This window comes from Panicum hallii, chromosome 1, assembly GCF_002211085.1.
Source record: "Panicum hallii strain FIL2 chromosome 1, PHallii_v3.1, whole genome shotgun sequence".
Classification (NCBI taxonomy): domain Eukaryota; kingdom Viridiplantae; phylum Streptophyta; class Magnoliopsida; order Poales; family Poaceae; genus Panicum; species Panicum hallii.
Window position 1 is genome coordinate 5,386,033 of NC_038042.1, and position 27,930 is coordinate 5,413,962.

The following is a 27,930-nucleotide window of genomic DNA, read 5'->3' on the forward strand; positions in this document are numbered from 1 at the left end:
TTCCTTGCTCCTCCGCAATTCCCCCAAAAATCACCATGGCCTCGCTTCCTTTCCCGCGCCGCTTCCAAAGCCAGGAACAGCTGGACGCGGTGCGGCGCCTTCTGGGGTGGACCGCGTCGGCGAACGTCGGGAAAGTCAGGGCCGGCGAGGTCCCGCTCCGCGACCTTGCCGCAGGGGAATTCGTCCTCTTCAATTCGTACATTATGTACGGGTTGGTTCCTCCGATCTCCTCCTTCTTCCTCCTGCTCCTGGAGGAGTTCGGTCTCCAACTTCATCATCTCACCCCCCACTCCGTTCTCCTCGCGGCGATCTTCGCCCACTTCATGGAGATGTTCGTGGGGGTGCGCCCCTGCACCACCATCTTCAAACACTTCTACTCCCTGGTCGGGACTAGGAAGAAGCGCGGCGAGATTGGCGCGTATTACTTCCAGCTCCGGCACGGGATGGCGGGCGCCTACATCGCCGCCTTCTTCCAGCTCCAAGTGGGGAGGACTGGCGTGAAGGCTGGGTCATCGCGGTAACTGACCCCCACGACCGCCTGGAACTGCCGGAAGAGGGTCCCCAGAGCGATCGGAGCACGTGGAAGGCCAGGCCAACCATACCGGTGGAGCTCGACCCGGTACTGAGCCGGATCAAGAAGCTGGCTAGGAGCAGCCTGACTTCCATGATGGTGCTGGGCGACTTCCTGAAGCGGCGAATCACCCCCCTGCAGCAGCGGTCCCGGGTGGCCTACGTGTACACGGGGCTGAACGACTGCTGTAGGATCGCGTGCGGACCCGGCGGCGACTTCATCAGGGTGGAGCTGGAGGCGGCGATCCGGGCGATGACCGGCGAGGCGTTCGTTCCAGAGTCCCTGGTCCTCCCGAGAGGGGTGAAGGCCCTGTGCGAGGACCAGGCACTGCGGACATCGGTCCTGGCATCAATGCCGACCCTGGACGAGGGCGGCCTGGCGGTCCGGGCAACTGGGGGGTGATCCCAACCGCGGGCTCCAGATCCCTGGCACCACGCCGGACCGCCAGCAACGTTCCAGCGACAGTCCCGGGGGGCCGGGACCCAGAGGTCCGGCCCCCAGCGGGAAAGGGAAGGAGAAGGCGTCGGTGCCAGAGCACCGGCAGAAGGGCCATGCCGGGGCTGCCCCGGCAGAAGGACGCGGTGAGGCCCAGGAGCCTGCACCGGCCCAGAGCTGCCGACCCGAAGGGAGCAAATCCCGGAGGCTCCAGCGAGGCGATGGCTCCTTGGTCGGGGAGCCGGCATCCAAGCGCCAGAAGACCGCGGGAGCGGAGGAGCAGAGCGGGGCTGCACCTCCTCCACCGCGACACCGGCCTGCCCCGAGACAACAGACTCCTCCGCCTCCTCCGCCAGAACGGCGGGAAGAGACACCACCACCACCGTCCGAGATCAGGCCACAGTCCCCATCTCCGCCACCTGAAGCTTCGAAGGGCGGGGACCCCCATCAAGGGTCCGGGGGGTCCTCGACAGGGAGGAGACTCCCCCGAGCGGCACGGTGCAGGTGGGAGTGGTACGGCTATGCGTAAGCTCCCTCCTCATGGTTTTTCACTATCCCTCTTGGATTCTGGTCCTTAACTATACCGGTGATTCGGCAGGCCGCAGTCTTCGGATGCTCCTACTGGGGGGTCCGGCCCCCAGCCGACGTCGGGACCCTCAGCGCCGCCGACTCCGGCAGGTCCCCTGCCAGAGTCATCACCAGGAGTCCCCGAACCCATGGATCCGGAGCCGGGGGCTGCCACACCGCCACGACCCGAAGCTGCTCCCCTGGAGGAGGACTCCGGGTCTGCTGCAACGACCGAGGCGCCGGCGACAGCGCCGGGTGTCGAGGTCGGGCCCTCTCCAGCTGAGCTAGCAGCAGAGGGGGCTGCTGCCACGGTGGAGGCTGCGGCGCCAGAGGCAGCGGAGACGGTGGAGGTCGCGGCCCTGGAGGTGGCTGCACCGGAGGCAACAGAGGCGGCGGCACCGGAGGTGGCCGAAGTTGCCAGCAGCGCCGCCCCACCGGCAGAGGAGGAGGAACCGGAGGTGGTGCTGGGAAGGCACCTCCTCCCGAGCACAGCGGAGGTCCCTCTCCCCCAGCTCATAACCAAATGCCAGCAAGCTAAACAGGAGCTAGAGGCTGGCATGCGCCGGGAGTGGGAGAAGCTGGAGGCCGAGCGCCAGCGGCTCTTCGACTGGGAGGTCGGCCTGGGGGGCCGCATCAATTCTGTATCCGCCCGCTACGTTGAGGAGCGCGCCAAACTCGTGGCTGGGCGCGAGCTCCTGCGGGAGGAGCTTGAGCAGGCGCGCGACCAAGAGGCAGCAGCGCGCCAGCGGGAGTTGGCGGCCACACGGCGGGAAGCAGAGGCTCTCCAGGGGCTGATTGCTGTGGAGAGGCAGAAGGAGGCGGCGGCGGAGAGGGAGCGGGCCGCCCGGGAGCTGGCAGACGCGGCGAGGGAGGCATTTGCCACGGCCAAGGCGCAACAGGCCGCCCTCGCGGATCGGGCGGCGGTGGCAGTGAAGAAAGAAGAAGAGCTGGCCGCCCGAGAAGCAGAGGAGGTGGTCCGGCTGCAGGAGCTCCAGAAGCGGGAAGAGGCCGTGGAGGAGGAGCTGGCAGCCGGGAACCGGAGGCTCCAGGAGGGCGTGGCAGCGCTCCAGGAGAGGAAGGCCAAGGTGGAGGGGCTCTTGGCAGAGCAGCGAGCCGGCACCGGCCGGTTAACAAGATGGGTCAGCACGGTGAACCCTCTACTAGAGGAGCTCGGAGCCAACCCCATCCGAGTGCCGGAGGCCCCTTCTCCGTTTGGTGCCGCACTCCAATTGCTGGACACCACCGCCAGGCGGCTTTAGGACGCGGAGGCCGGGATGCAGGACCTCCTGGAGACGGAGGGGCGAATAGTTTCTCGGGAAGTGGCTGAATACATCCTCACCAGCTTCCGGAGCCATGACCCCTCTATCCAGCTGACTCCAGTTTTGGTCGGACCCATCCGGGCAACGGCGGCCGCCATGCGGGAAGGGGTCCTGGAGACAGCGGGAATGGTTGCATCACGCCTCCGGCGCCGTCCTGAACCTGTAGAACGTGGGAGCGCCTCCGGACCGCCAGGGCAGTAGTGCCAGCATCTTTTTAGTTATCTCTTTTATAGTATAACTTTAGTTATTGTAAGATAACTTTATATTGTTGTGCACATTTTCAGTAATGCGTTCAAGTATTCCATATGTCTACTTTTTTGCGAAAAACTTAGTTGTTTTCCTTGTTGTCGATCTGCAAAGTGCTAAAGTGCTTTTGGGCACACCGAGGTCCCGTGGCCCCCTGGGAGGTAGTCGCGATAGGACGGGACTAGCTGCCATAAAACCGAGGTCCTGCACACGACTTAGGATCGATGTTTAGTAGACGTCCCCACGGGTCCTCAGTCTGGCCAGCGAAGGCCGCCTAAGTTGCGTAGCAAGCCAGAGCACTAGGACCTTCATTCGAGGATTAAAAGGGGTCCCGGTCCCTTGGTACATGGTTCGAGGTACAACGGCGCTCACCCTAGGAGGGCAGGGCGTGTAGGCTTAGGGTACGGAACCAGGCTAAGCGGCTACACAACCCTGGACCCCAGCAAAGGACGGGCGCGTTTCCCTGAAGCCAGTTCATAGGGGTCCGGTTCCTTTTTCCCTGTGAACAGAGGTCCCGGGCAGAGACGTAGCGTAGCAACTTTGGCAGGGCCTTCGAATGGCACAGACGCAAAAAACCACGTGAGGGGTTAGGTTAATGGAAAACAGGGATAAGCAGGATTGCATAGATATCAAGGACACATTGAGAAGCAAATTTTTTCCTTAACGAATTGGCACAGAAAGGCTATGCGATGTATGCCAGGGGCCGGGTTTACGAGGGCGGACCTCCACCGCCCTGGTCCGCACGTTGGGGCTACCAATTACAAAGGAAAAAATTCCTCCCAACTAGGTCCTAGGGGTAGAACTTACGGAGGTGCTCAATGTTCCATGGATTGGGTAGTTGCATTCCATCCTCCGCAGCCAGGCGAACAGATCCGGGTCGGCACACCTTGGTCACCTTGAAGGGCCCCTCCCAGCTGGGGGAGAGCTTGTGCATACCCTCTCGGTTCAAGATTCGCGTTAGGACTAGGTCCCCGACCCGGAGCTCCCTACTTCGCACGAACCGTTGGTGGTAGCGCCGGAGCGCTTGGTTGTACCGTGCATTGCGGACTGCTGCTCGCCACCTACACTCGTCGACAAGGTCCACGTCTTGGCGACGCTACTGTTCCTGCATTTCCTCATCAAAAGACCGGACTCGCAGAGAGCCCATGGTGATCTCCGGGGGAAGGCACGCTTCGGCCCCGTAGACCAGGAAGAAAGGGGTTTCCCCTGTCGCACGGCTGGGTGTGGTCCGGTTCCCCCATAATACGCTGGGAAGCTCTTCAATCCACCTTGCGCCGTGCTTCTCAAGGTCGCAGTAGGTTCGGATCTTGAGCCCTCTGAGGATTTCGACATTGGCCCGCTCAACTTGGCCATTGCTCCTGGGATGTGCCACTGAGGCGAAACAGAGCTGGATGCCCATATCCTCACAGTACTCCTGGAAGTACTGGCTCGTGAACTGGGTCCCATTGTCGGTAATGACCCGGTTCGGGACCCCGAACCGGTACACAATTGACCTGAGGAAAGCAGTTGCCGACGCCTTGGTAATGTTGACCACTGGGGTTGCCTCTGGCCACTTGGTGAACTTGTCAATGGCGACATAGAGGTACCGGTACCCGCCGACGGCCCTAGGGAAAGGTCCCAAGATATCCAACCCCCATACCGCAAAGGGCCAAGAGGGAGGAATCATCTGCAGTGCTTGAGCTGGAGTGTGTATCTGCTTTGCGTGGAACTGACACGCTTTGCAGGACCTTACCAACTCAGCTGCATCCTGGAGTGCTGTCGGCCAGTAAAAACCATGCCTGAAAGCTTTACCAACCAGCGTGCGGGATGAAGAATGACTTCCGCACTCGCCTCCATGGATCTCCGCGAGCAAGTCACGGCCCTCTTCCTGGGTGATGCACCGCATGAGGATGCCATTGGCGCCACGGCGGTAGAGATCCCCTTCTACCACCGTGTATCGCTTAGCCATCCGGACAATACGCTCAGCAGATGCTTGATCTTCAGGAAGGTAATTATCCTTCAGGTAGTCCCGGACCTTAGAGATCCATGCATCGGGACCTTCCTGAGAAACTGGGCGTGGCTCCCTGAGATCTTCGGGACCCTCAAGGGTGCACACGGCCCTTGGCGGGCACCACGGATGGAGCACCGCCGGGACCGCTAGCTTCAAGGTGCTAGTCCGACCCCCCTCGCCCAGATCGGCAGGCTGGGCAGAAGGCTTCAGCAGACGCCTCTGGAAGACGCCCTCAGGCACGGGTGCCTGAGTCGATGCGCTCGTGGAGAGGGCATCAGCTGCTGAATTACCTTCGCGTGGAACATGTTGCAGTTCCAGCACATCGAAGTCCTTCTCCAGCCTCTTCACATGGATGAGGTAGGCTGCGAGCTGGGGGTTGTTGCAGCAACACTCCCCCCGGACTTGCCTGATGATGAGTTGGGAGTCCCCTTTGACCAGGAGCTCCCGGACCCCCAGGGACAGAGCCGCCGTGAGCCCAAAGATTAAGGCTTCATACTCTGCCATGTTGTTGGTGGCCTCAAAATCGAGGTGCACATGTACTTCAATTGCTCGCCTCGTGGGTCGATGAGGACCACGCCAGCCCCGGCCCTCTTGCTGCGGGCGGACCCGTCAAAGAAGAGGGTCCAGTGGGGTCCGATGAACACCGGGGCCCTGGCTTCCGGACGTGGGGGGTCCGTCCCATGGTCCAAACCCCTAGAGGCGCTTGGCGGCGGTGTCCATTCCGCCACGAAGTCAGCTAGGACCTGACTCTTGATGGCGTGGCGCGGCTGGAAGTCGAGTTGGAATCCTGCGAGCTCAGCTGCCCACTTGGCGACATTGCCTGTGGCGTTGGAGTTGTGGAGGATGGCCCTCAAAGGGTAGGAGGTTACCACCACAATCTTGTGGGCCTGAAAATAATGACGGAGTTTCCTGGACGCAACGAGTATGGCATAAAGAAGCTTATGCGTCTCGGGATACCTGGCCTTTGCCTCGTGAAGGACCTCGCTGACATAGTAGACCGGCTTTTGGATGGTCCTGACTCTGCCAGGTGGATTAGACCCTTCGGCTTCAGCTGGGTTCCCGTCGGCCCTCAGGCTGCTTAGCGCTTGTCCGGGTCGGGACCCGGCCGGACCCTCCGAAGTAGGGTCGGTTTCCGGAGAGGTGGAGGCCGGACCTCCTTCTCCTGCAGGGGGGTCCACGGGGGCCCCCTGCGAGAGAGGCTCGGACCTCTCGGTGACCAGCACCATGCTGATCACTTCGGTCGTTGCTGCAAGATAAAGAAACAGTGTCTCACCTGGGTCCGGTGCGACCAGGACCGGCAAGGAGGTAAGGTACTGTTTCATCTCTTGGAAGGCACACTCTGCCTTTTCGGTCCATGTGAATGGGCCGGACCCTCTCATCAACTTGAAGAAGGGAAGTGCCCTCTCGGCCAGCCTCGAAATGAAGCGGCTGAGAGCTGCCAGGGACCCCGTCAACCTCTGTACATCCTTGAGGCGCGCAGGGGGTCTCATTGCCTCGATTGCCCGGACCTTATCCGGGTTGGCTTCAATTCCCCGGTGGGAGACGAGGAATCCAAGGAGCTTCCCCGCCAATACGCCAAAGACGCACTTCTCGGGATTAAGCTTGGTGGAGGTCGCCCGTAACTTGTCAAAGACCCAAGCTAAATTTTCTAATAGAGAACACGACTCTCTAGTCTTGACAACGATGTCATCGACATATACCTCTACAATATCTCTAACCAAATCACCTAGAGTGATATTCATTGCACGAGCAAAGGTGGGTAGAGCATTGAGCAATCCATAAGGCATCACTATATAACAATAAAGCCCATCCACTGTTACAAAAGCTGTATGCTTCCTATCATCTCTAGCCATTTTGATTTGATGAAAACCAGAATAGGCATCTATGAAGGAAAGAAAATCACACCCGGAGGTGGAGTCTACAATCTGATCTATACGCGGGAGTGGATAAGGGTCTTTTGGACATGCCTTATTAAGATTGGTGTAGTCGATGCACATCCGAAGCTTCCGGTTGGCCTTTGGGACCACCACCGGGTTGGCCAACCATACAGGATGGTAGACCTCCTCGATGAAGCCAGCATGCAGCAGCTTGCGGACCTCTTCACGGATGAAGTTTTGCCGCTCGATGGACTGCTTGCGTGGCTTCTGCCGGACCGGCCTGGCGTCGGGGTGGATCTTCAGATGATGCTCAATCACCTCCCTGGGGATCCCGGGCATTTGTGATGGCTCCCAAGCGAACACATCAACATTTGCCCGGAGGAAGGCGATGAGCGCGCTTTCCTATTTCTCTCCCAGGTTGCCACCGATACGGGTGGTCTGGGAGGCCTCCGCTCCGACCTGGATGGTCTTCACGGGAACATTGTCCGTGTCAGACGGACAGACCCTCGGTGCCTTGGCCGGAACCTTGGCACGCGAGGTTGAGGGGTCGGACCCCTGGGCGCCTGCTACAGGGGCAAGCCCTGTGGCCAGCGCATGGAGCTTTTCGACCGCCACAACAGCAGCGGCCCGATCGCTCTGGACGGTGAGGACGCCTGCCGGAGAAGGCATCTTCAGGACTAGGTACCCGTAGTGGGCAACGGCCATGAACCGGTACAGAGCCGGTCTGCCGATGATGGCGTTGAAGGAAAGGTTAACTTCCGCAACCTCGAACTGCACGTTCTCGGTACGAAAGTTGTCCTCTGTCCCGAATGTAACCGGTAGGGTGATGGTCCCTACCGGGTATACGGGATCCGGGCCCACTCCTGAGAATGGGCGCGATGGAGCCAACTTGGACTCCGGGATCTGCAGGTGCTTGAACGCTGCATAGCTGATGACGCTGAGGCCGGCGCCTCCGTCGATCAGCACATGGTGAAGGCGGACATTGGCGATGGTGGGTGCTGTAACGAGCGGCAGCACTCCGGCGCCCGCCATGTTCTCTGGGCAATCAGATGGCCCAAAGGAGATGGTGGTGCCTTTCCACCGCTGATGGGGCGCCGCTCTCGGCACCCCTGGCTTCACCGAGAGGACCTCCCGGCGAAGGGCCTTGACGTCCCGCCGGGAGACGAGCTCCGAACTGCCGCCGTACATAACGTACAGCTTCTTGCGGCGCTCGTCCCCGCCGGACTCAGAATCGGACTGCTGGAAAAGTCCCTTGAGGTCTTTGTTGGGGGCTTGATACCCCAACTCTCTCTCCGTCGCAGCTGCGTCGGCATCGGAGGCTTTCTCCTTACCGGACCGGCGCGGTGGGGAGGTGCCCTCCTTGGAGGCTTGATCTCGCCCCTTGCTGAGGCGCTCCGCGAGCTTCTGGATCTCGCGGCACTCGGTGGTGCTGTGGCGAGCCCCCGGATGAACAGGGCACGACCCGGGGTCGGTGCGCTGCTGTCGCGGGCGCTTGCCACGGGAGTTCTGGCCCCCGGTCGTTGCAGCTGCAACGGCCGGACCCCTGATCCGTGACTTGTCGAAGCCACGGACCTTCTTGTTCTTCTTCTTGCCGCTGCCAGGGGCAGCGACGCTGGGTCCGCTCGTCTGAGCGGGACCTGCCTGGGTTGCAGAGTGCCATGCACAGCCTTCTGCAGCCCGGGCGCATTTGTCCGCCAGAGCGAACAGGGTGGTGACGGCTTCCACTTGGTGGGTCGCCAGCTTCTCTAGCATCTTCTCGTCTCGGACTCCCTGTCGGAAGGCCGTGATAATAGACGCATCGGAGATACGTGGGATAGTTCCTCGTACCTTGGTGAAGCGAGAGATGAAGGCCCGGAGGGTTTCTCCGGGTTGATGCCTCACGGCGTGGAGGTGGGCCTCCACGCCATGCTGCTGGTACGCACTGGCAAAGTTTGCCGTGAACTGTGCGCAGAGCGCACCCCAAGACTGGATGGTTCCCGGGGTAAGATTCATGAGCCAGGTCTGGGCTGGCCCGGTCAAGGCTACATGAAAGTAACTTGCCATGACGGCTTCGTTACCTCCGGCCGCCGTGATGGCGGTGATGTAGACCTGCAGGAACTCTGACGGGTTGGTGGAGCCGTCATATTTTTCCGGCAGCTGAGGCCGAAACTTGGACGGCCAGGCGACTGCACGGAGGTGGTCTGCGAGCGCTGCGCAGCCCACACCCGTCAGCGGCGCCTGGGGGAGTCCCTGCGGCCTGGCCGCAGCCGCATCGAGCTCGGGCTCAAGGTTCCGACCCTCAATATTGAGTCGTCGGTTGCGCGCCCGCTCGATGGAGACCCTGGCGTCCTCTCCCGCATGCCTGCGGTTGAGCTCCGCCCGGAGGTCTTCGGTCCGTGCACTCCTCACGGATGGTGAGTGCACAGAACCAGATGCGCCACCCTGGCGACGGCGCTGCCTGGACACAGACCCCCCACTGAGCCTGGGGAAACCTGTGCCAGGTTGAGGAGGTGGTCGACATCGTCACGCCATTGCCTGTGCGCGTCTGGTGACGCTGCCTCGTCAGGGGGGTTGCGGAGCAACTCCCTGGCTGCCATGAGGGGCCCGCTCGGTGGGAGCACCGATTGGGCCACAGAGGCCCGCTCCGCTGCACACGGTGGAGCAGCACGCGGGGCCACTCTGGAGGCGGGATGGCGCGAGGCGTGTGGCGCCGTTGACGCCACTTCTTCACCGACTAGGAGGTCATGGTGACCATTTTCCTGCGCCATTGAGGTCGCGAAGGTCGACCGAGCGCAAACCAAACCTAGTCCCCTACCTGGCGCGCCAAATGTCGGAGGAATTCTCCAGCCGGGTGGCGGAAAGCACCCGCCTAATCCTTGTTTAGGATGGGTTTGGAGGGGGCCTAGGAGCGCTCGATCGGTGGACAGATGAACACAGGAGGGACACGGAGATTTAGAGTGGTTCGGGCCGCCGGAGCGTAATACCCTACGTCCACTTTGGTGTTGTATTGGCTGTGAGAGCCTGAATGGAGTGCGGTATAAGCCTATGTGTGTTTCCGGGTGTTAGCCCCCTTTTCTAACGAGTACACCCTCCCTTTTATAGTCCAAGGGGGGTGTTTACACTGAGCCTGACCCCGACATGTGGGTCCGGCCAGCAGAAGCTTGCTCTAAGAGAGATACGGAGATCTCCATCTCCAGCTCCTCTCCGTAGTCCTCTCAATCGGGAAGTTGATGTGCGTATCCATAACTTGGATACGGCCGTGTACAGCCTTGTCCAACAGTGAAGTCGCGCTGTCACTGTTGGGATGTGACCTCCAGTCAAGCGGTGAAACAGCACTGACCCGTAGCGCCCGCGACAGCAGCGCACGCCTTGGCTCGCCTGCTACGGGCCATCATCACGCGCGCAGCGTCGCGATGGGACCGTGCACAGTCCGCGCACTGTGCACGGTGATACGATGCGCCGCCTTGGAAACAGGCGGGCTTACCGTAGTGTCAGTCTACCTGCCCCGTGTGTCAGTGGCAGGCCGCACCTTTTGACTTTGGCGCGCCCGACTCAGCTACCGCATTGAATGCTGGTAGGAGGGGAGGCGACCCGCAAGGGGCCTCGGGCCGCAGGCACGCGGCGGGGCCAGCCCCGCTCCTCCCGCTGGGCAACACATGGCGGCACCGGACCCCTTCCCGGAGGAAGGGGGGCCCGGGGCCCCCGAGGCCGGTCGGAGTGGGCTGGCCTGTGATGGTCTATTCATCACACGTGGCGGCCCCGGACCTCCGAGGGGAGGCCGGGTCCGTGGGGGCTACCCGAGAGCTCTCCCGCCCACCTGGGTGTGCAGAGACCCCGGGCCTCACAGAGCTCGGGGGAGGGTCCGGAGACCGTGGTCCCAGCTGTCAGGCCCGGAGGCCGTATGCCACGTGGCCCAGGGGCGAGGAGGAGTATGGATTATGGGAAGCCGAAGGCCTGGGCACCCTAGCGGGAGGTACTCCTATCTGTATGTACCGACAAACACCAATTAGAATTATTAAATGTACGTTAATTATAAAATCAATTGAATAAATGGAGACTAATTCGCGAGATGAACCCATTAAGCCTAATTAGATCATGATTTGGTAAATTTGTGCTACAGTAAACATGTGCTAATCATTGGCTAATTAGCATCAATATGTTCATCTCGACAATTGGCTGCAATTTATGCAACTAGTCTTGCAATTAGCCTTTATCTAGTCCATCTAATCGGTGTTAAAGAGAATACTAAAGTTTAGTCCCTAGAATCCAAACGGAATCTTAGGCGTGTTTGGATCCATGTACTAATTTTTTATTTTTGGTACAAGTCACATTGGATGTTTGGATGCCAAATAGAGGAACTGAACATAAGCTAACTAATTAATTCACGAGATGAATCTATTAAATCTAAATTAATTCACTATTAATGTATGTCTATTGTAGTACAACATGGTCAAATTATAAACTAATTAGTTAGGTTTAATGGATCAGTCTCACGAATTAACCTTCAATTATGTATAATTAATTTTATAATTATACTATATTTAATATTTCTAATCGATGTCAAACATCCATGGCTGCTTCCAGTTGCTGACAATGCCACTGCGTCTATCCTCCGTCAGGGAAATCAGATGAAACGGAATCAAGGCGAGAACGGAAACGGAGGCGAAGGCTAGTTCTCATCTCGCTGCTGATTCGCGCACCCGTTGCGGCCTCCAGTTTTGGGAGTGGAATAGTGGATAGGGGAATCTCCGTCGCGGCTGCGAACGTGCCCTGCCGGTCCGAACCGGCACCAGCCTGTTTCCGACCGCTCCCCCTGCCCTTCACGGACAGGTCGTTTCTGCGCCTGCGGAAAGCGGGGCCAACAGAGCCGGAATCGGGACAGATCCTAGCCCATGGTTACTTTGCTGGGCCCGCCGGCCCGGGCTCGCCGACGACCGACGGCGAAGGTGGCTTCCGGTCCTCGTCGCCGTCGGCTGCCGCCGCCCATCCGTCTCCAGCTCGACCCGCCGCACGCGCGTGCCGCGTACTGCCCGCCGCCGATCGCGAGCCTCCGTCCTCCGGTCACGCGGCCCGCGGCCGCCGAGTCGTGAGCGCCGTTCCCACGGCACCCTCCCCCACCACCACCCCCCCCCCCCGGCCACGCATTCACCGGGGTGTCGCTTTTAACCTTTTTCCTTTTGCGACTTTTACTGCGTCTTCGCCTGCGTTCACAAGCAAATCCGTGCGGGAGTCTCGTGGTGGAAGCAAGCGATGGCTTCAATTTTTTTCTTCACCCTCTTCTGACTTCTGATGAAATCGCAGCATATTTACAGAGCAGAGCTTCCTCGCCCGAACGCACGCGAAATTATACAAGACTAAAAATTTAATCTACAACGCGTAAAAATAGAGAAGGAAAACACTAGAAAAATCTATTAACAGGCGCTCGTCTAGAAGGACGGACGAAACCGGAAGTCAACAGCCTGCCTACCGAAGACTAGCGCCGCACGAAAGGAAAAGCTAATTCCGCCCTCCGGCCGGCGGCGGCGGTCGGGGTCAGTAGGAGCAGGTGACCCGGTGGGCGGAGCGGTCGCGGAGCATGCCGCGGTAGAGCGCCTCCCGGTTGGGCGGCATCATCGTCCGCTCGTCCGGCTCCGCGGCCGCGGCGCCCCGGCAGGTGCCCGCCGCAGCGGGGGAAGTCCGGGTCGGGCGCGGGGCGCCCTCATTGTCGACGACGTCGGCCGCGAACCGCACCCGCTTCTCCGCCTTGCTGCGCCTCACCCTGCCCCCGCGCCGGCGCTTCTCTGCAAAATAACCGAGAAAGAAAGAACAGAGCGTGAGAAATCCCGTCCGCCCCCATCCGCCGCAGAGAGAAGCGGTCGCCGTCAGGTCGGGGCGCGTCGTACGTACCTGAGGAGAGGCAGGGGCGGAGGGCCCCGGCCGGGGCAGGGTCGGCGTCGGCGTCGTGGGACAGGTGGGCGCGGCAGAGCGAGAAGATGACGAGGGAGCCCGAGAACGCGACGGCCGTGGCGGCCGCGAGCGCCAGGGAGCCCCCCATCGACGACGACGAGGAGGACATGGCGCCCTGTCTGACCCCTCCGCTTCTCGCCTCCTCGGTAGGTGGGGAAGGGCCTCTTCTCCTGTCGTTAGGCGGGCGGGCGGCGCGCTCTCCGGCTCTCGGCTCCGGGCGCTTTCCTTCTTCTCCTCGATGGCGGCTGACTCCTCCGTCGCCGCGCTGGTCCGCTTGCTTTCTCGGGGGGGACGGGGCGGTGTGGTGGTGGTGCGAGGGGAGCCCCTGCCGCCAGCTGCGCGAGGGTAATAAAGGCGCGGCCGCGCACGCAGGATGGGAGGGGGTGGCCCGCGGGCTCTCTCCGAACTCCAAACTCCAAGGCGATTACGGCTACTCTAATCTCCTTTTCCGAGCCGACGGCCCATCCATTCGCGGTCGCCTTCGGCGAAGAGCTGGAGCCGGCAGGCAACTCGCGGCGGGCTGCCTGGCTGGCCCGTCCCTCGTCCGCACGACACGTATGGTTTCGATGGCTGCGTACGCCGGCCGGTTGCTTGCGGTTAGTGGTTAGGCACGGGACAAGGGTGATTTTCTTTTTTGTTCGACGAGCTTATCTTTTTTTACTAGGATTTATTATTTACTGCCTCCCTCGGTGTACAAATGCGTATTTTTCTCCGTGTTCTTAAAACTCCCGCGCTGCCTGAGACGCGTGCTTGTTCTCCAAGGAAAATCGTTATCGTCACGTGTTCAATAGTAAGTGTTTCTATTTTTGGGCATGGGAAAAGTGAAACGCTCGACGGCACGGGTCTAGACATTCCCGGTTTGACTGGACGATGACCGTGTGTGGAGGGGTACGTAAGCTAGTAGGATGCGGGGAGGACGACCAACCCGTATGTAGGAGGAGGTGGAGACGAGAAAGCAACTAGGAAGCGGACCCAATAAAAATGGTCAATACGATCGCACAAAAAAAAGCTGCCATCCTCTAATAATTTGTGACGAAAACAAATGGAGCGCCCCGTTTTATAGCGTTATTTCGCGGTGGTTGCTGCGCATGGGTCGCGCGGACTCCGTCCATGGTGCCCTTTGACTTCAGGGCCCGTGGAGGCATGGCACCACGAAGGCGCGTGGCTACAAACCGCCAAACCATAGGATAAGAAGACTTGCTTGTGGAGAAAAGAGTCTCCTTTGATTCGCAGCTGTTGAACGGTCGATGATTCTGTGTGAAACAGGTGAGCGGTTTCCCAGGGAAGAAGGGTACTCGGAGTACCGACAGGTTCTATCCGCACAGTGACCTGGATTTGACTTGTTTTGTTCTCTAGCTAGGGCAGCGCTGAATCTTCTAAGGAATGTCTGGAGTACTTTTTCGTGTATTTTTTCCTTCGAAAAATCACTGCAACAGGAACGGCAGAGAAGAAACTTCGTTCTGCCTTTCAAAAAAAGAAAAAGAGAGAAGAAACTTCGTCCTGTGCAGGTGTGCTAGAGCCCAAGGTCAAACATCGTTTAAGACTCGTTTTGTTTTGAACGAGCATGCTGCAGAAGAGAGAGGTGTCTGAAATCGAAACGTATGAGGCGTTTCGTAGCAGTCGAGCATAAAATTCACATGTGGGTGTACTCGTACATTCCCCGGCTACAAATTCGAAGTCAAGCCTCCTGCTATGGGATGACGCAGATACGCTCCACCTGGCCGAGTAGGACTGGTACATGCCCACAGTCGGAGCAGCATGCACTGGCGCATGGCGCATGCAGTGACGTCGCCGTGGCACACATGTACTAGGTGGCGCCCATGCGGCGGGACACCACCCACCTGTTCGTCCACCGGCGCGCGCTCGGCGCCGTGACGGTGGCAGGCGCCGAGGACGGCCGGGGGCCTTGTCCTGGTTCTTCCCGTTTCGGAACGTGGCTGGCTTCCATTCCCGATGCCGGCCGCCTGGGCTCGTCGCGGCTCCGCCCTCCGTCAGGTCAGCACTCCCCAAGTCCCCAGGCATGCTCAATCTGCTCTACATCGCCATAGGAAGTAGTTTTTTTTTTTTTGGCAATCCAGATTCGGGAGTGCTTCATCTAGTTTGTACCTGCCAAAACCACCTACTGTTGCCTGCCTCATGTATGTTGGCCCGGTCCATGGCAGTCCTGGCTCTGTCTGCTCCCCTGTCTGCTCTGCCAGGCTCACCAAACACGCAGTACACAAGGTGGCGCACTACTGTCAGCAGTGGCCGTACGATGAGAATGGTTGGTATATCTGTACTGTATCGGCTCGGTACGTACACTCCAACTACCAAGTACAAGTACCACTTGAACCTGTCAAACCCACTACTAACAGCTTGTTTCCGAAAGATCCTGCTTTCTGTCTGTGCTTTGCCTTTGCCGTTCGACTGGTGGCCAGGTATCTCGTGAGCTGCTCAAGGGTCAATCAGCAAGTGCGTTAGGCCAAGAGTGCCCAAGGCGGCGCCGTTCGTGCCGCCGCGCCGCATGGCCGAATCGCGCTGCGTCACGCTGCTTGAGCGTCAGATCGACTGGAACGGGCCACGCACAAATCGCCGTCCTGAGGCACGCCGATTTGTATCAAGGAAAAAAAGAGAAAGCCAGTAACAAATCTCAGGCTGCACGTTTGTGGATTAGCTTTTTTTAAAAAAGAAATTACCAGTACCAAATCTCAGGTTGCACGTTCGTGCTTGGAATCGACGAGGTTTCGTGGAGCGTACCGGGACCATCTCCGGCCTGAAGCATTGCGATCTCGAGACGCCAGTGCCTTTGGAGAGGGCGCGCGGTCACGGGAAGGGCCAAGAGCTTCAGAGAAAGGGAACGGCGCGTGAAGCTTCGCTGCAGCATCCCGTGGCGCGAGTAGTGGGCGGAAAGTAGTGGCCCGGCCCGCCCAAGCACCGTCGTCGTACACCCGTCGTCAGCGGGAGCACGCGCCAGCAGCACTTGTCCATCCCGGGCTTCCGACCGACGACGGCAGGATCTAAGCGGCCGGCCGACCAACGGGCCGGGGCCCGGCCGTTTCGGAGTCGCACGACGCCCGTGCGCACCGCACCGCCCTGCCCACGCGAAAGATCGGCAGAAGCGCACGTGAACTTGGGCGCCTCGTCTCGCCGCGAGCGCACCTGCGGGCGTCGCGGTTCTCCGGAGCGCCGCCACGCGGGGCGCCAGGTGGCCGCGGGGCTCCTGCTCGCGCCGGGACGGGAGCGCCGTCTCTGTCGGGGCACTTGCCGCCCGCGGGGGCCGGGAAGCCGAGAGCGCGCGGCGGCGTTTGGTCGCGTCGCGTGGTCCTCGAGCGGCGGGATCCGTCCCTGCCGCGTCGCTCTCGGATGTCAACCCAACCGGCGGCCGACGTCGCCGGCCTGCAAAATCTGGAGGGGGTACGGGGAGGAGAGGTGGCGCCCATGCAGAGACCGGCGGCCGGAGCACAGCACACCTGCTCGAGTCCGTCGACCTGCGCTGCACACGCTCCGGAACGTGGCGGGCAGGAGGCGTGTGCACCGGCGACGTCGTGCCAGGACTGCCAGCCGTCTGCCGCGCGGCGCTAGCTTCCGCAGCTGGTCGGTCGTGCTGGTCTTCTCCTAGAGCGCACGTTTCTCACCCAAGCTTATCTGCACGTACACACGCATCAGTCTTCGCGGAAAATCTCTCTTGATTGCGAGGGAGCACGGGATCCTTTTATTTTAGGCAAGGAGCACGGGATCTTGCTGTTGCATTTCTGTTCGTCTATGGACCATGGAGTGATTCATCTCTCCCATGGGACTAGGATGATTCCTCGCGCGCAGCAAATTTGGCTGTGAGATTTATTTAACTCCAGCGTAGGCTTTTAACTTCTTTAGATTCGGAGTGTGCAAGTCAGTTTAACCATTCAACTGAAGGTATATTATGGTATCATATCGATCAGTTAATAGAATCACAATCACAGTGTTAAGTTGATACAACTCTTGGAAAAATAATATATACGAAAATTTAAGGTTCGAAGGTTGACAAGGTATGTTACGGCATCATATCGATATCGGACAGTTAATAGAATTACAGTGCTAAACCAATATAACTCTTGGAAAAAATAATATATATGAAGATCTGTCAGCTAGATTATAGAATTGAATATGAAGATCTGTCAGCTAGATTATAGAATTGAAGTACATCGAGCTGATGCCCAATGGCCGATGCGATCAGGCAAATAGAATCAACAAACTGAGATCACCGAACAAATAAATGGTCATGAATAGGACCAACAAACTGATAACAATTAATCTAGCGTCACCACCAGTCAGATTGGATCTAAATGAGACAATGCTGGCAGTCCGACGGTAGATTTAAAAGTCACTGGCCGATGAATCTAAATGTGATGAGATAAAAGTTCGGTAACAGCTCAGCAAAGTTCCAGAAAAGAAACTATGGGCAAATGAGAACTAATCTGATGCTTTCATTAATAAAATCAATTTTTTACTAGCAGCTAAAAAAATTCAATAGATATAAACCGATAGATCTAAATAAGGTCAAGATAACTGTGATTCTATCAGATCTAGCAAGAGCTCGAACGATACAACCTTACAAGATATAATAGGAATCGATAACGGGTAGATGAACCGGCCGAAATACAGCAATGCGCCGATAATCAAAACCTAGAGCACCTAACAATAGCGATGCTTGCAAGCAAACCGGAGGTCCAGGTGATGTAGCTCTGTTTACCGAAGAAGACACTAAGTAGCTACATTACTCTTACTTCTAGAATTTGGCATTGAGCCAAGAAGAAAATTGTATTGATGTATTAATTGCAAGATATCATTTTATAATAGCTGTGGGTATATATTTATAACCTTAGCTAAAGATTCCTAGTTGAGTAGTACAAAGACTTGCCTAATAATAAATATCTAATATAAACTAAAGAAAAATACTAAGATACATGGATCCTAATTTTTCTTATGCAGAGATCTTGCTAATAAAGCTTCTTACATAGTGAGCTGAGCATAGCTTAGATAGTTATTGTATTTCTTGTGGCAGAATTACCACCTCCGCTCAAGTCTCTCACATTTTTTTGATTAATTTCTGCAATAAACGCTATTATTTAATGGTACTCCAGAGTACAGAATCCTTCTTTGGTCCCGGTTGGGAAACAGTTTTAGTCCCGGTTTCCCAACCAGGACTGCCTATCCGAGACTAATGTGTTTAGCCTTTTGTCCCGGCGGCTATTCAACCATGACTAATATAAGTTTTCAGAAACAAAAAAAATTAGCTCGTCGGCTCCCGCGCATGGGCCAGCTTCTCCAAATTCAAAAATTTCTCCAAAATTACAATCACAAATCAATCATTCACAAAATCAATAACAACCACAGACGAATCATTCACAAATCAATCCCGACCACGTATACATATTTTTAAAAAAATAAAAAAAATAATCTCACCAGCGTCCGTGCCCGCCGGGGCCAAGTCGAGGCTGCCCCCTCCAGGGCCTGGCCGAGCCGCCGCCCATCGGGGCCAGGCCGAGCGGGGTCTGGCCGTGCCGCCCGCCCCTGGCCCCGCCAGGCCTGGCCGCGCCACCGCCCGCCGGGGTCATGTCGAGCTGCCCCTGGCCGCGCCGCCCGCTGGAGCTGGCCAAGTCGGCCGCGCCGGGGCACCGGCCGCTTGATTGCTGTGCTCGTGGCTCGTGGGAGATAAGGAGAGCAGGCAGAGGAGATGAGAGGAGAAGGGTGGAGAGTTGCAGCAGGAAGATGAGGAGGAGGGAGAGAGAGAGGTAGTTAGACTTTCGGAGGATGAAATAAAAAATGCAACATATCAGGTGCAAACCAGACTGTCCGTGCAAATCCGTGCAAACCAACTAACAAAAGTCGTAAAAAATTCTCAAAAAAATTATGTATATACTTCATAGACTACTCTACCACTATATAAAATTTCAAGTTCAGATTCATCATATGTTAAGAGATAAAAAAAGAAAAACATATAGTGGTAAGGAAGGCTATGAAGTATATACATAATTTTTTTGAGAATTTTTTGCGAGTTTTGTTAGTTGGTTTGCACGGGTTTGCACGGACAGCCTGGTTTGCACCTGATATGTTGCCAATAAAGAAAGGATAGTATATTAGGAGCTCGTGAAAAACCTTCGATCCCGGCTGTTGATTTCATTCAGGACTAAAAGAGTTATTTTAGTCTCGGTCCGGAGCCATAGCCAGAACTAATGCGTATCGCAGCTTTTAGTTCCGGTTGGTGGCTTCGACCGGGACTACTAAAATTAGTCCTGGTTGAAGTCACCAACTAGGACTCAATGGCTCCTATCTTCTACGAAGGGAGCCTCCTATCTGCTAGGAAGGAACTAACTGTTGGATTCGGAGACTAATGCCAACATTAGTTCCGGCCTAACAACGATGGGGACTAATGTTAAAGATGAAACGCTTGTTCTATTCTAATGCTCCGTCTAAAAAAAAATACAACTCTCACTTCTCGAAGAGTCAAATAATTTCAAATTTAACCAAATTTATATAGAAAATTATTAGCATTTATATCATCAGATAGATTTAGTATAAAAATATATTACACGATTAATCTTATAATACTTATTTTGTAACATAAATATTAATACTATTTTATATAATTTTTTTAAATTTAAAATTGTTTTACTCCTTGGAAAATCAGAGTTTGAAATCAGAGTTGCATTCTTTTGTGGCCGGAGGAAGTAGATGATATGTCTTTGAGTTTGTCAAAATAGAAGACATATACGATGACTTCATCAATTTATACTCTCTTGCAGATACATATAGGAGATTAGGAGTTGATATGCGTGCATACCTTTACAAGGCGAGTGTGGGTTCGTTTGAGATAATACTATATTTTGTGGAAAGATGCCTTCTCAGAACGTGGTTATTGGCGATAGCAGTTTAGAGTACTACCTTTATCTAGGAGTACCCGTTAAAACCAACTGTTTGGCCGTGCTGCTGCAACCTGAAAGTGCGTCAAGCTTGTCCTGCTCAAGGGCGACTTTCGCAATTTGGGCGCACTGGTGCATTGACGTCACCGGCAGTGACGTACGAGACCAGCTCGGAGAAAGCGACACACTGTGGTTCGGCACAACTTCCTGTGCATTGGCAGTGCGTCAGGAGGATGGATAGCAACAGCCAGCACGATCCGTGGCCGGCGTAAGTGCTCTTCCAGCAACGCCGGCGAGAAATCGGTGGCCGCACTCGCGTCACCACCGGCCGGGGACCCCATGCGGCGGCTCGGCTGGGCCCGTCGCCCGCACCGGCACCCCACGTCTGCGTCGCGGTGGTGGGTTCGTTGCCTCTGGTCTGTGGAGCTGTCCCGTCGTCTCCTTTCCGCGGCGCTTCCGGTCCTGCCGCGCGGCTCCGATCCGCCGGGGGCAGGTGAGCAGGTGAGGGCAGGTGCCTTCGTCGGTCGGAGAGCCATCGCCGTCGGGGCACTCACTTGTCGCGTGGAGGCCGCGCTCCAGAGTCCAGAGCCACTTTTGGCTGTACAACGTCCTCGAGCACGACGGGCAGCGCCAGGTGTCCCCGGCCAGAAACGGCCGGCAGCGGCTGTGCAGCCACCTGTCCCAACGGCGTCCTGTGATCCTGGAAAGAGCCGAGGGCGACAGCGACATGTCCGACCTGACCCTGGTGCCGGATTCGGCCGGGACGGCACGCCCAGAAATGGTTCGGGACACGCGTACGACGCCACGGCGAAAGGCGCGCACGCGGCGGACGCACCAGCGGCGCGGTCCCCGGAGCATCCGCGCCGCGCGGGGTCGCCGACCGCTGTGCTTGCTTGCCCGTCCAGCACGGCCGCACTGGACGTCGCGTCTCGACCGCGGCCTGCGTCGCGTGCCGACCGCCGAGGCGCGGGTGGTTGGGGCCAGGTCGCCGAAGAAGAGCCGTTGCTGTCGGGACACTTGGCACGGCCGGGTGGATCGACGCGACCTCAAGAGCCGGCGAGATGCCATTTGGTTGCGGCCTGGGTCCTCGGCGACCGGATCCGCCCAGGTGTCCGCGAGGGTCCTAGGAGCGCTCGTCGGCAGCGGCGAGAGCTGCCAGATGTCCCGCCTGCGCCGTCGCCGTCGGAAAGCAGGGATCGCGATGAGGTTGTCTAGTCTAGGCGCCGAAACCTCCTTAAATTCGAGACGTGTCAGTGTCAGAGGTAAGACCAATCTGACCCCTGAAGCTAGCAGTAGCAACAATCTCGCGAGTCCTGGACCCTGTTCGGATCCAACCGTAAAAGGGCAAAAGGGAAAATAGTTGCCGTTTTTTTCCGTTTACACCCGAACACCACCCGTTGAAAGGGAAAGAGCGAGACGAGGTAGCAAAATAGCAAATTCCGACGCCGCCGCCCGACCCCGCGCCTTGGCCTCCGCCCCCCGCCCGGCCTCCGCCCCCTCCGCCCGCCCCCCCCCCCCGCCCCCGCCGCCCGGCCTCCGCCCCCGCCGTCCGCCGCCCGGCCTCCGCCGCCTCCGCCCCCCGCCCCTGCCGCCCGGCCTCCGCCCCCACCGCCCGGCCTCCGCCCCCGAATCCCCCAATCTCGCGCGGGGTCGGGCGGCGGGCGCCGGAGGCCAAGGCGCGGGGTCGGGCGGCGGGGCGGGCGGAGGCCGGGCGGCGGGGGGGGGGGGGGGCGGAGGCCGGGCGGCGGACGGCGGGGGCGGAGGCCGAGGCGCGGAGGCCGGGCGGCGGACGGCGGGGGCGGAGGCCGAGACATCAAAAGGGCAAATTTTTTTGCTGGAGGATCCGAACACATCTAAGGGCAAAATTTTTGCCACTTTTAGCAAATGGCAAAAATTTTGCCCTTTTGCTCTTTTGCTATATGGATCCGAACAGCACCCTAGTCAAAAAAAGAAGAAGAAAAATCTCGTGAGTCTCCAATGTAAAACACAGCTTACGTCCAGTGAGCAAACAATAACTTCTGAAACGTACATGCTCTCAGATGCAATTGCAGAATCACGGGCATGGAAAGGATAAGGGTCAGTATTATCAACTGGAAGAACCATTCTTCCCAGCAACCAATCTGCACCGGTCTCCAGGCACCCACAAACGTTCTGCTCGCCAGGTCTATCAGGTAACCATGCATCCAACACTCCAGCAGAGCTCCATGGAATATGTGAGAGGATCCGCATTGGTTTATGAACATGCATCAGTTTACCATCTCTTACATTTATCAAATAGGCAAAAGGTATCGCATTCGTGAGCTGCGCACTGATGCAATACAGGCTCATCACTGAACATGTATGGTAAACACAAATAGAATATATATGAAGCAACCTTTTTCGCAGGCAACTGCTGTGTCAGTAAAGGTCACAGACAGCTTCTGTCAAAAGCTCAGAAGCGCAGGCAGTTGGACTAAGGTGGAAATGCCCCACTGTAACGGTCACAAATTGTATGAACAAAATCGCCTCAACAGATAACTATGTGCCGGAGATTCCGCCTGTACACTGAAACATGCGAAAGCACCGTCAGAACAAAGATAAAAGGTGTTTTGCTACATTCGTTGATGCAGTTTTGTGGGTTGTAGTACATAACCATTTTTTCTTGTATGATATGTTAGTGTACCATCATTTAGCACATAATGAGTCCCCTTTTTTGCAATGCATCAAACGACATGAAGTAGAAAAGGTAGCATTACTGCACTAGTATCACATTCCAGCTTTTAAGGCTATGCCAATAAAAGGGGAAAATCCAAGCCCGATGGAAGAAGAGAATCACCAAAGACAAAGACAAATATAGAAATTGTGAATCAGTACAGTGTAGATTTATTCTATTCCGGAGACAATTTTTAAAATCTCAGGCATTAGTTAATATAGGAAGCATGTACTTCTCACAAAACCACAGGAAGAGAAGGAAATTGCCCATGAAATACGATGACAGTTCCTTGTGAAAGATTTGTTACCAAGAGAGCTTTACCTAGCCAAATAATGAACAGGCAGACTGTGTGACATTATTTCCATCGTAAGACATGAGCATGCTTACTAACCAATCTCTGACATAAACTTTAACAAGGCACAAGGAATGGGTATGTTTCAGAGCATCACTTAGTTGATGACCCAAGTATGTTGCACTGATGTCAAGGTTGCTTAGACCGAATCGAGCTGCTAAGATGATTTTATTCTCTCAGACTTCAAAATGTAAGTAGTTGCTAGTATAGACTCCTAAATGATCCATAGCAAATACTTCACCATTAATGAAGTATCCATGGTCTGTATTACTTATGAGAATTACAAATAAGAAAAAATCAACTAATCCCCTAGGGAACATGGATTAGCTAGCCACTGTCAGTACAGTATGCTACAATCTATCTTTAGCGCCTTCTGTAGTCTGTGTGATTGGATCCGAATCATTATAATTAAATAAAATTCAAATAAAATCCAAGAGATTACTAGATCAATTCCCCTCATCCACAAATCCCTTTATGGTATTGTTGATCAAAAAGTTTTTCTTAGATGCAGATTATAAGTACCATAATATCATATAAGCAGAAGAAAAAAGGCATAAAAAGAAATACTTGTAGCAGAGGTTGACAAAGGACAACTACCTGTATTCCAGTTTGGACCCTTGATTTCTGTACCATAATATCACCTTTTTATTTTTGTCAGTAAGAATGAGAATGCCCCGCTTTTACTCTATCTTGAGGGCAAAATACTCTCACACTTCAGAGATGTTACGTTAGCACCTACTTATCCAGGAATGGCATGCGCAATACTATCTCTACACTCAGTTGCTGGTACACAATAGTTAATCTAGGGAGAGACTTTTCTTCATCGTCTCATAAACAAGATAGGTAATACTTGCAGCTGGCACCACTTTAAGAAGATTTGGTACAAGCCCTTTGTAAAATCCAGAAAATCCTTCACGCTGTAATGTTCTCCGAAAACAATCAGTCATTCCTCTATATCGATCCTCTGAATTGGCTGGCTGAGCTTGTATTCTGTAAGTACCATTAATGAAAAGAATGCGTGTATGGGCATGTGTGAGGGACAGAGCTCCAAGGTTGTACAAGTGTACATTTCAATCAAGAAAATCTACTGCTCACCTTGTTCTGATGACTTGTAAAGGGTAAACACATGTTGCCCCTAGAGCTCCAGAGACTGTTCCACAGCCCAACTGTACTAAAGGGCCAGGATCTACATCATAAAATCATGATTTAGTGACAACAATTGAGAAGTAAAAGGGCTGAAGTGTGAACAGATTCTGGTAGAAGTGTACCGCTGTCCTTGAGGATATATGTCTTCGACATTTCTTTCAGTGTCTCATAAACAGTAAGATCAATTCCAGCATAAGGGACCATGCCAAGCAATGATGGAACAAGGCCTCTGTAGAACGCTCGGGGACCTTCATGTATCCATATATCCCTTGATAGTGCACCAAGGCTAGGAATCCTGCCTCGTTCATAAGTCTGTAGACGAGTCTTCACTAAATCAATGGGATAAATCGCTGTCTGGGCAACAGCACCAGCCAACCCACCAGCCATGAGACGTCCAGAGGTACCAATGTCACTCTTATCTTCTCCTTTACTTTTCATTATGTATTCTTTAAGCATTTCATAGGTGTAGAACCTTATAGCACTTTCTGGAGCAACTTTTACCACATTCAATCCATTCCCTCTGAAAAAACCCACTAGACCGCCCTCTCGCCATATACTCTTAACTGCATGTGCAACTGTAGTACGGTTTGTTTGCACTTGCATATTGACTTTGAGGCGATCAAGAGGTGCGGTTGCAGTACGAGATGCTGCACCAGCAATGCCTCCTGCAATCAGATATTTGCTTGCACTCACATGTTTCCTTATTCCTTCTGGTATAGCAGCCTGCTCACCTATATCTACAAGGCAGACTCTTTCCCAGTGATGATAAATGTTTTCAATGGTCACTTCGTGAGGGTAAAGCAAAAGAAAATCTCTCCATTCCTCAAAAGTAATAATACCATCATTGTCCTTATCCACATGCTCAACGAATCTTGCAAGCTCTTCATCACCAATTTCAATACCTGCAAACATTGATCTGATATTACTTATAAGACATATCACAAAGACTAGATTTGTCAGCCAATTCCTTGGAACACAGCTATTTACATTTCCTAGCAAGCACGCTGTAGTTTTCAAAGTTAAAACGAACTTCAGATACAAGGAACTATTTCCTATTTTCGAAATGGTGAATGCGACAGTTAGGCCCACATATGCTAGCCATATATACACAACTTACACATGACCCTTCTGGCTATTTTATGACTCTGGTGACAATCCAATACGCATGAATAAACACAAATTAAGATATAGAAACTGGTTAAAAATTTTGAAATGGTGAAAACCATAGTAATACGCTTTATGATCCAACAGTAGAGGATATGTTGTGGTATTTATATTAACTGATTACTAGGTTGAAAATAAAAACCACTGAATTTGAGACATCGTGTTGGAAAATACAAACTAAGTCAAAACTCAACTCCACCTAGGTTAAACACTTCAATATATGCGTTTTTCCTAAGTGAATGCTCCAAGATCCAGTGGTATTCCTCAGCAGCAAGACAATAACATAAGCCCCATTATCTTGAATAATTTAGAGCAGGTTCCAATCATGATGTTGCAAAATCGACCAGTTTCATTCTGTTAATTTTGGAGTAAGGCATACATGCTGGTAGCGTGGCACACTACATGACTATTCACGGTGTAACCAATGACAGTTTGCATTCAAGTCTTTTGCTCCATTTCCAAGATCAGAATGTTACCGCACAATTTAGGGAAGAATTAGATTGGCTCAACTAGTTGACAACCACGAACAGTCGAACAGATCATGTGCATCTGTTTGATATGTATAAAAGTATAGTTTAACTTCAGAACATAAGAAAGGCCTTATATTTACTTATTTAGAGAAAGCACAAAGTGATATAAAGCACCATATGCATCGTTCACATCAACTTTAGTGATATGTGCGTGCGTATTTATGTTCCAGATCTCAATGAAAAAGTTTGTAGAGGAAGGCTCAATGTTTATGCTAACTCTATTCATGAAGCAGGCATTGCATCATGCTTTCACTTTCCAAGGGAGATGATTTGGCTTCCACCACTAGCAAAAAACAAAACTGAACTAAGTTAATCATAGCCGCCAGATACATTTCTCATGGCAAAAATGGACTATCTTTCTCAGAGCTAACGTAAAAAGAGAACATAATAACTAATTTCAACGTTAGGAAACATTGAACTTATCCACTTTGATACTAACGGCCAGAGTTGAGTACTAAGTACTAACACAACTGGGTAATCTATTTGCTTCAAAAAAGAAACTATCACCATACAGCATGTCTCCATCAATACTTTGTGCTGCATCCTGATCATTGAAAAAGGATACCCAAATTATGGAAAGACATCATCTTGATTTACTATTCTAAGGAGGCCCATAGCCCCAATAGAAGTCTAGAACCATCACAAAAGCCGAGTGACTGTTCTCACCAAAAGTAAAGTACCACCTTACTTGATGTGTCCATCAATATACCACATTGCATCTTCTTTTGCCGAATTTAAATTTGGGTGCCTAGATTAGGGATACTGCAGGACAAGCATGTATTGGTCTGTTGGATTATGATTTAGGAATCTCAAGTGTGGACGATTTAGCTTCCACAGCTATGTTTATCGCAGTTGCCAGCTACGTTTCTCATGACATCTATAGGAACTATCGAATTTGCAGAACCTCTTTCGACATCATCGTTAGAAAATCGAGGAAGTCAGTGGAGGCAGTAAGGAGGGCAGGAGGCGTCGGCATTGCGTTTACCAGCCTTGACGAGCGCGTGCCAGAGCTCCTCGGGCAGGATGCAGCCGTTGTGCTCGACGTCGATGGCCTGGAAGATGCGGTAGAGCTCGAGCTCCTTGTCATCCATGTACCTTCGGAAGTCGTCGTACCCGACCCGTCCGTCGCGGTCCCGGTCGCAGGCGCGGAGCAGCGCGCGCGCGTAGTCCTCGGCCCCGGCCCCCGGCCCCGCGTCCCCCTCGGGGACGGGGACGCGCAGCGCCGCGAGGCCGGCCATGATCTGCGCGTGGTCGAGGTGGCCCCGCCCCGCGGCGTCGAAGAAGGCGAAGACGGCGCGGATCCGCGCCTCCCGCTCCGCCTCCGTCTCCCGCAGCGCCAGCCGCACGTGCTCCATCGTCGCCGCCGCCCGCGCGGGGCCCCCGCACCCTCCCGCCGCCCCCCTCGGCTGAGGCGCGGCGGCCGCGGGTGCTGCCGCAGCCGCCGGGAGGGGCTCCACCGCCTGGACCGCCGCGCCGGACATGGCGGAGGCGGGCGGGAGGCAGAGGACGGAGGCGCAGCGGAGCAGGCAGGATGGCGACGGGCCGGCGGCGATCGAGGCGCGCAGATTTGGATTGGAAGGGTGGTTAGCTTCCTCTGGTTTGCTTCGTGGAGCCGGCGGCCTCCTCCCCCCTCCGCCCTCCCTCCCGAGGGAATCGAATATCCGCGGCGCTAACACGATCGCGATGCCGCGGGCTCAAAAGCGTCGCTAAAGCTTAACCGCCTCCGCCTCCGAGATGCTGCTGCTTCGCGAGCTCAGCTGAACAGCCAGCACCGACCGAGCGCGGCTGCCTACCCTTTTCCTTTCCTTGCCGCGCCACGTAATCTGGACACCCTTCTGATTTCATGGCGCTGGCGACGGATGAGATGGGGATGGAGACATCCGAGACAGCGACGGTCAACACGTGCCCGTGCTCTCGCGCTGAGTGGTTGCAACCGCCACCTCCACGCAGCAGAGGAACGCTCCAAGCGAAATCGCCGGAGCCAGGAGCTGAGAAAGAAAGAGCAGGAGTGGAGCGAGCTGCTTCTAGCTAGCTCCGATCAGCAAGCCTGCCAAAAGTCAAACACGAGAGAGAGGTCAAAAGGGGGTTGAGAAGCTGCCCCTGCGTCGTCTAGTTTCTAGAGCGTGGCGACCCGTCAAAGACGACGGTAGTGTCACGCTCGGGCTAAAGGGCGTCAGAAAATGGTAAGATCGTGGGCGAATACGATGGATGGCGTCGACAAGAGGATGCAGGAGAAGG

General features: G+C 55.1%; 3 protein-coding genes across 3 annotated transcripts; all 3 read right to left on the reverse strand.

The window, feature by feature from the left end:
• Positions 1-12,219: 12,219 nt before the first annotated feature.
• Positions 12,220-13,304, reverse strand: LOC112893946. Its single transcript, XM_025961487.1, has 2 exons — positions 12,871-13,304; positions 12,220-12,764 (listed from the first exon to the last, which is right to left on the reverse strand). The coding sequence occupies exons 1-2, from the start codon at positions 13,037-13,039 to the stop codon at positions 12,517-12,519; spliced, it is 417 nt and encodes a 138-aa protein (XP_025817272.1). The 5' UTR covers positions 13,040-13,304; the 3' UTR covers positions 12,220-12,516.
• Positions 13,305-14,494: 1,190 nt separating this feature from the next.
• Positions 14,495-20,537, reverse strand: LOC112885327. The gene is made up of 3 exons (XM_025950967.1): positions 20,363-20,537; positions 15,612-16,539; positions 14,495-15,506 (listed from the first exon to the last, which is right to left on the reverse strand). The coding sequence occupies exons 1-3, from the start codon at positions 20,535-20,537 to the stop codon at positions 15,371-15,373; spliced, it is 1,239 nt and encodes a 412-aa protein (XP_025806752.1). The 3' UTR covers positions 14,495-15,370.
• Positions 20,538-22,083: 1,546 nt separating this feature from the next.
• On the reverse strand, positions 22,084-27,711 carry LOC112878438 (calcium-binding mitochondrial carrier protein SCaMC-3-like). Its single transcript, XM_025942934.1, has 5 exons — positions 26,678-27,711; positions 24,121-24,900; positions 23,948-24,038; positions 23,450-23,842; positions 22,084-22,352 (listed from the first exon to the last, which is right to left on the reverse strand). The coding sequence occupies exons 1-4, from the start codon at positions 27,171-27,173 to the stop codon at positions 23,650-23,652; spliced, it is 1,560 nt and encodes a 519-aa protein (XP_025798719.1). The 5' UTR covers positions 27,174-27,711; the 3' UTR covers positions 22,084-22,352; positions 23,450-23,649.
• Positions 27,712-27,930: the final 219 nt, after the last annotated feature.

Excerpts from the sequence above, each read along its gene's own strand:
- LOC112893946 (XM_025961487.1), bottom strand. The coding sequence starts at position 13,039 with ATGTCCTCCTCGTCGTCGTCGATGGGGGGCTCCCTGGCGCTCGCGGCC. Across the intron at positions 12,765-12,870 it reads CCGCCCCTGCCTCTCCTCAG|AGAAGCGCCGGCGCGGGGGC; the intron begins GTACGTACGACG and ends GTTATTTTGCAG.
- LOC112885327 (XM_025950967.1), bottom strand. The coding sequence starts at position 20,537 with ATGTCGCTGTCGCCCTCGGCTCTTTCCAGGATCACAGGACGCCGTTGG. Across the intron at positions 16,540-20,362 it reads GCGCGGCCTCCACGCGACAA|AAACGTGCGCTCTAGGAGAA; the intron begins GTGAGTGCCCCG and ends AGCTTGGGTGAG. Across the intron at positions 15,507-15,611 it reads AACGTGCAACCTGAGATTTG|GACGGCGATTTGTGCGTGGC; the intron begins GTACTGGTAATT and ends GGCGTGCCTCAG.
- LOC112878438 (XM_025942934.1), bottom strand. The coding sequence starts at position 27,173 with ATGTCCGGCGCGGCGGTCCAGGCGGTGGAGCCCCTCCCGGCGGCTGCG. Across the intron at positions 24,901-26,677 it reads GCACGCGCTCGTCAAGGCTG|GTATTGAAATTGGTGATGAA; the intron begins GTAAACGCAATG and ends CAATGTTTGCAG. Across the intron at positions 24,039-24,120 it reads ATATATCCTCAAGGACAGCG|ATCCTGGCCCTTTAGTACAG; the intron begins GTACACTTCTAC and ends TTTATGATGTAG.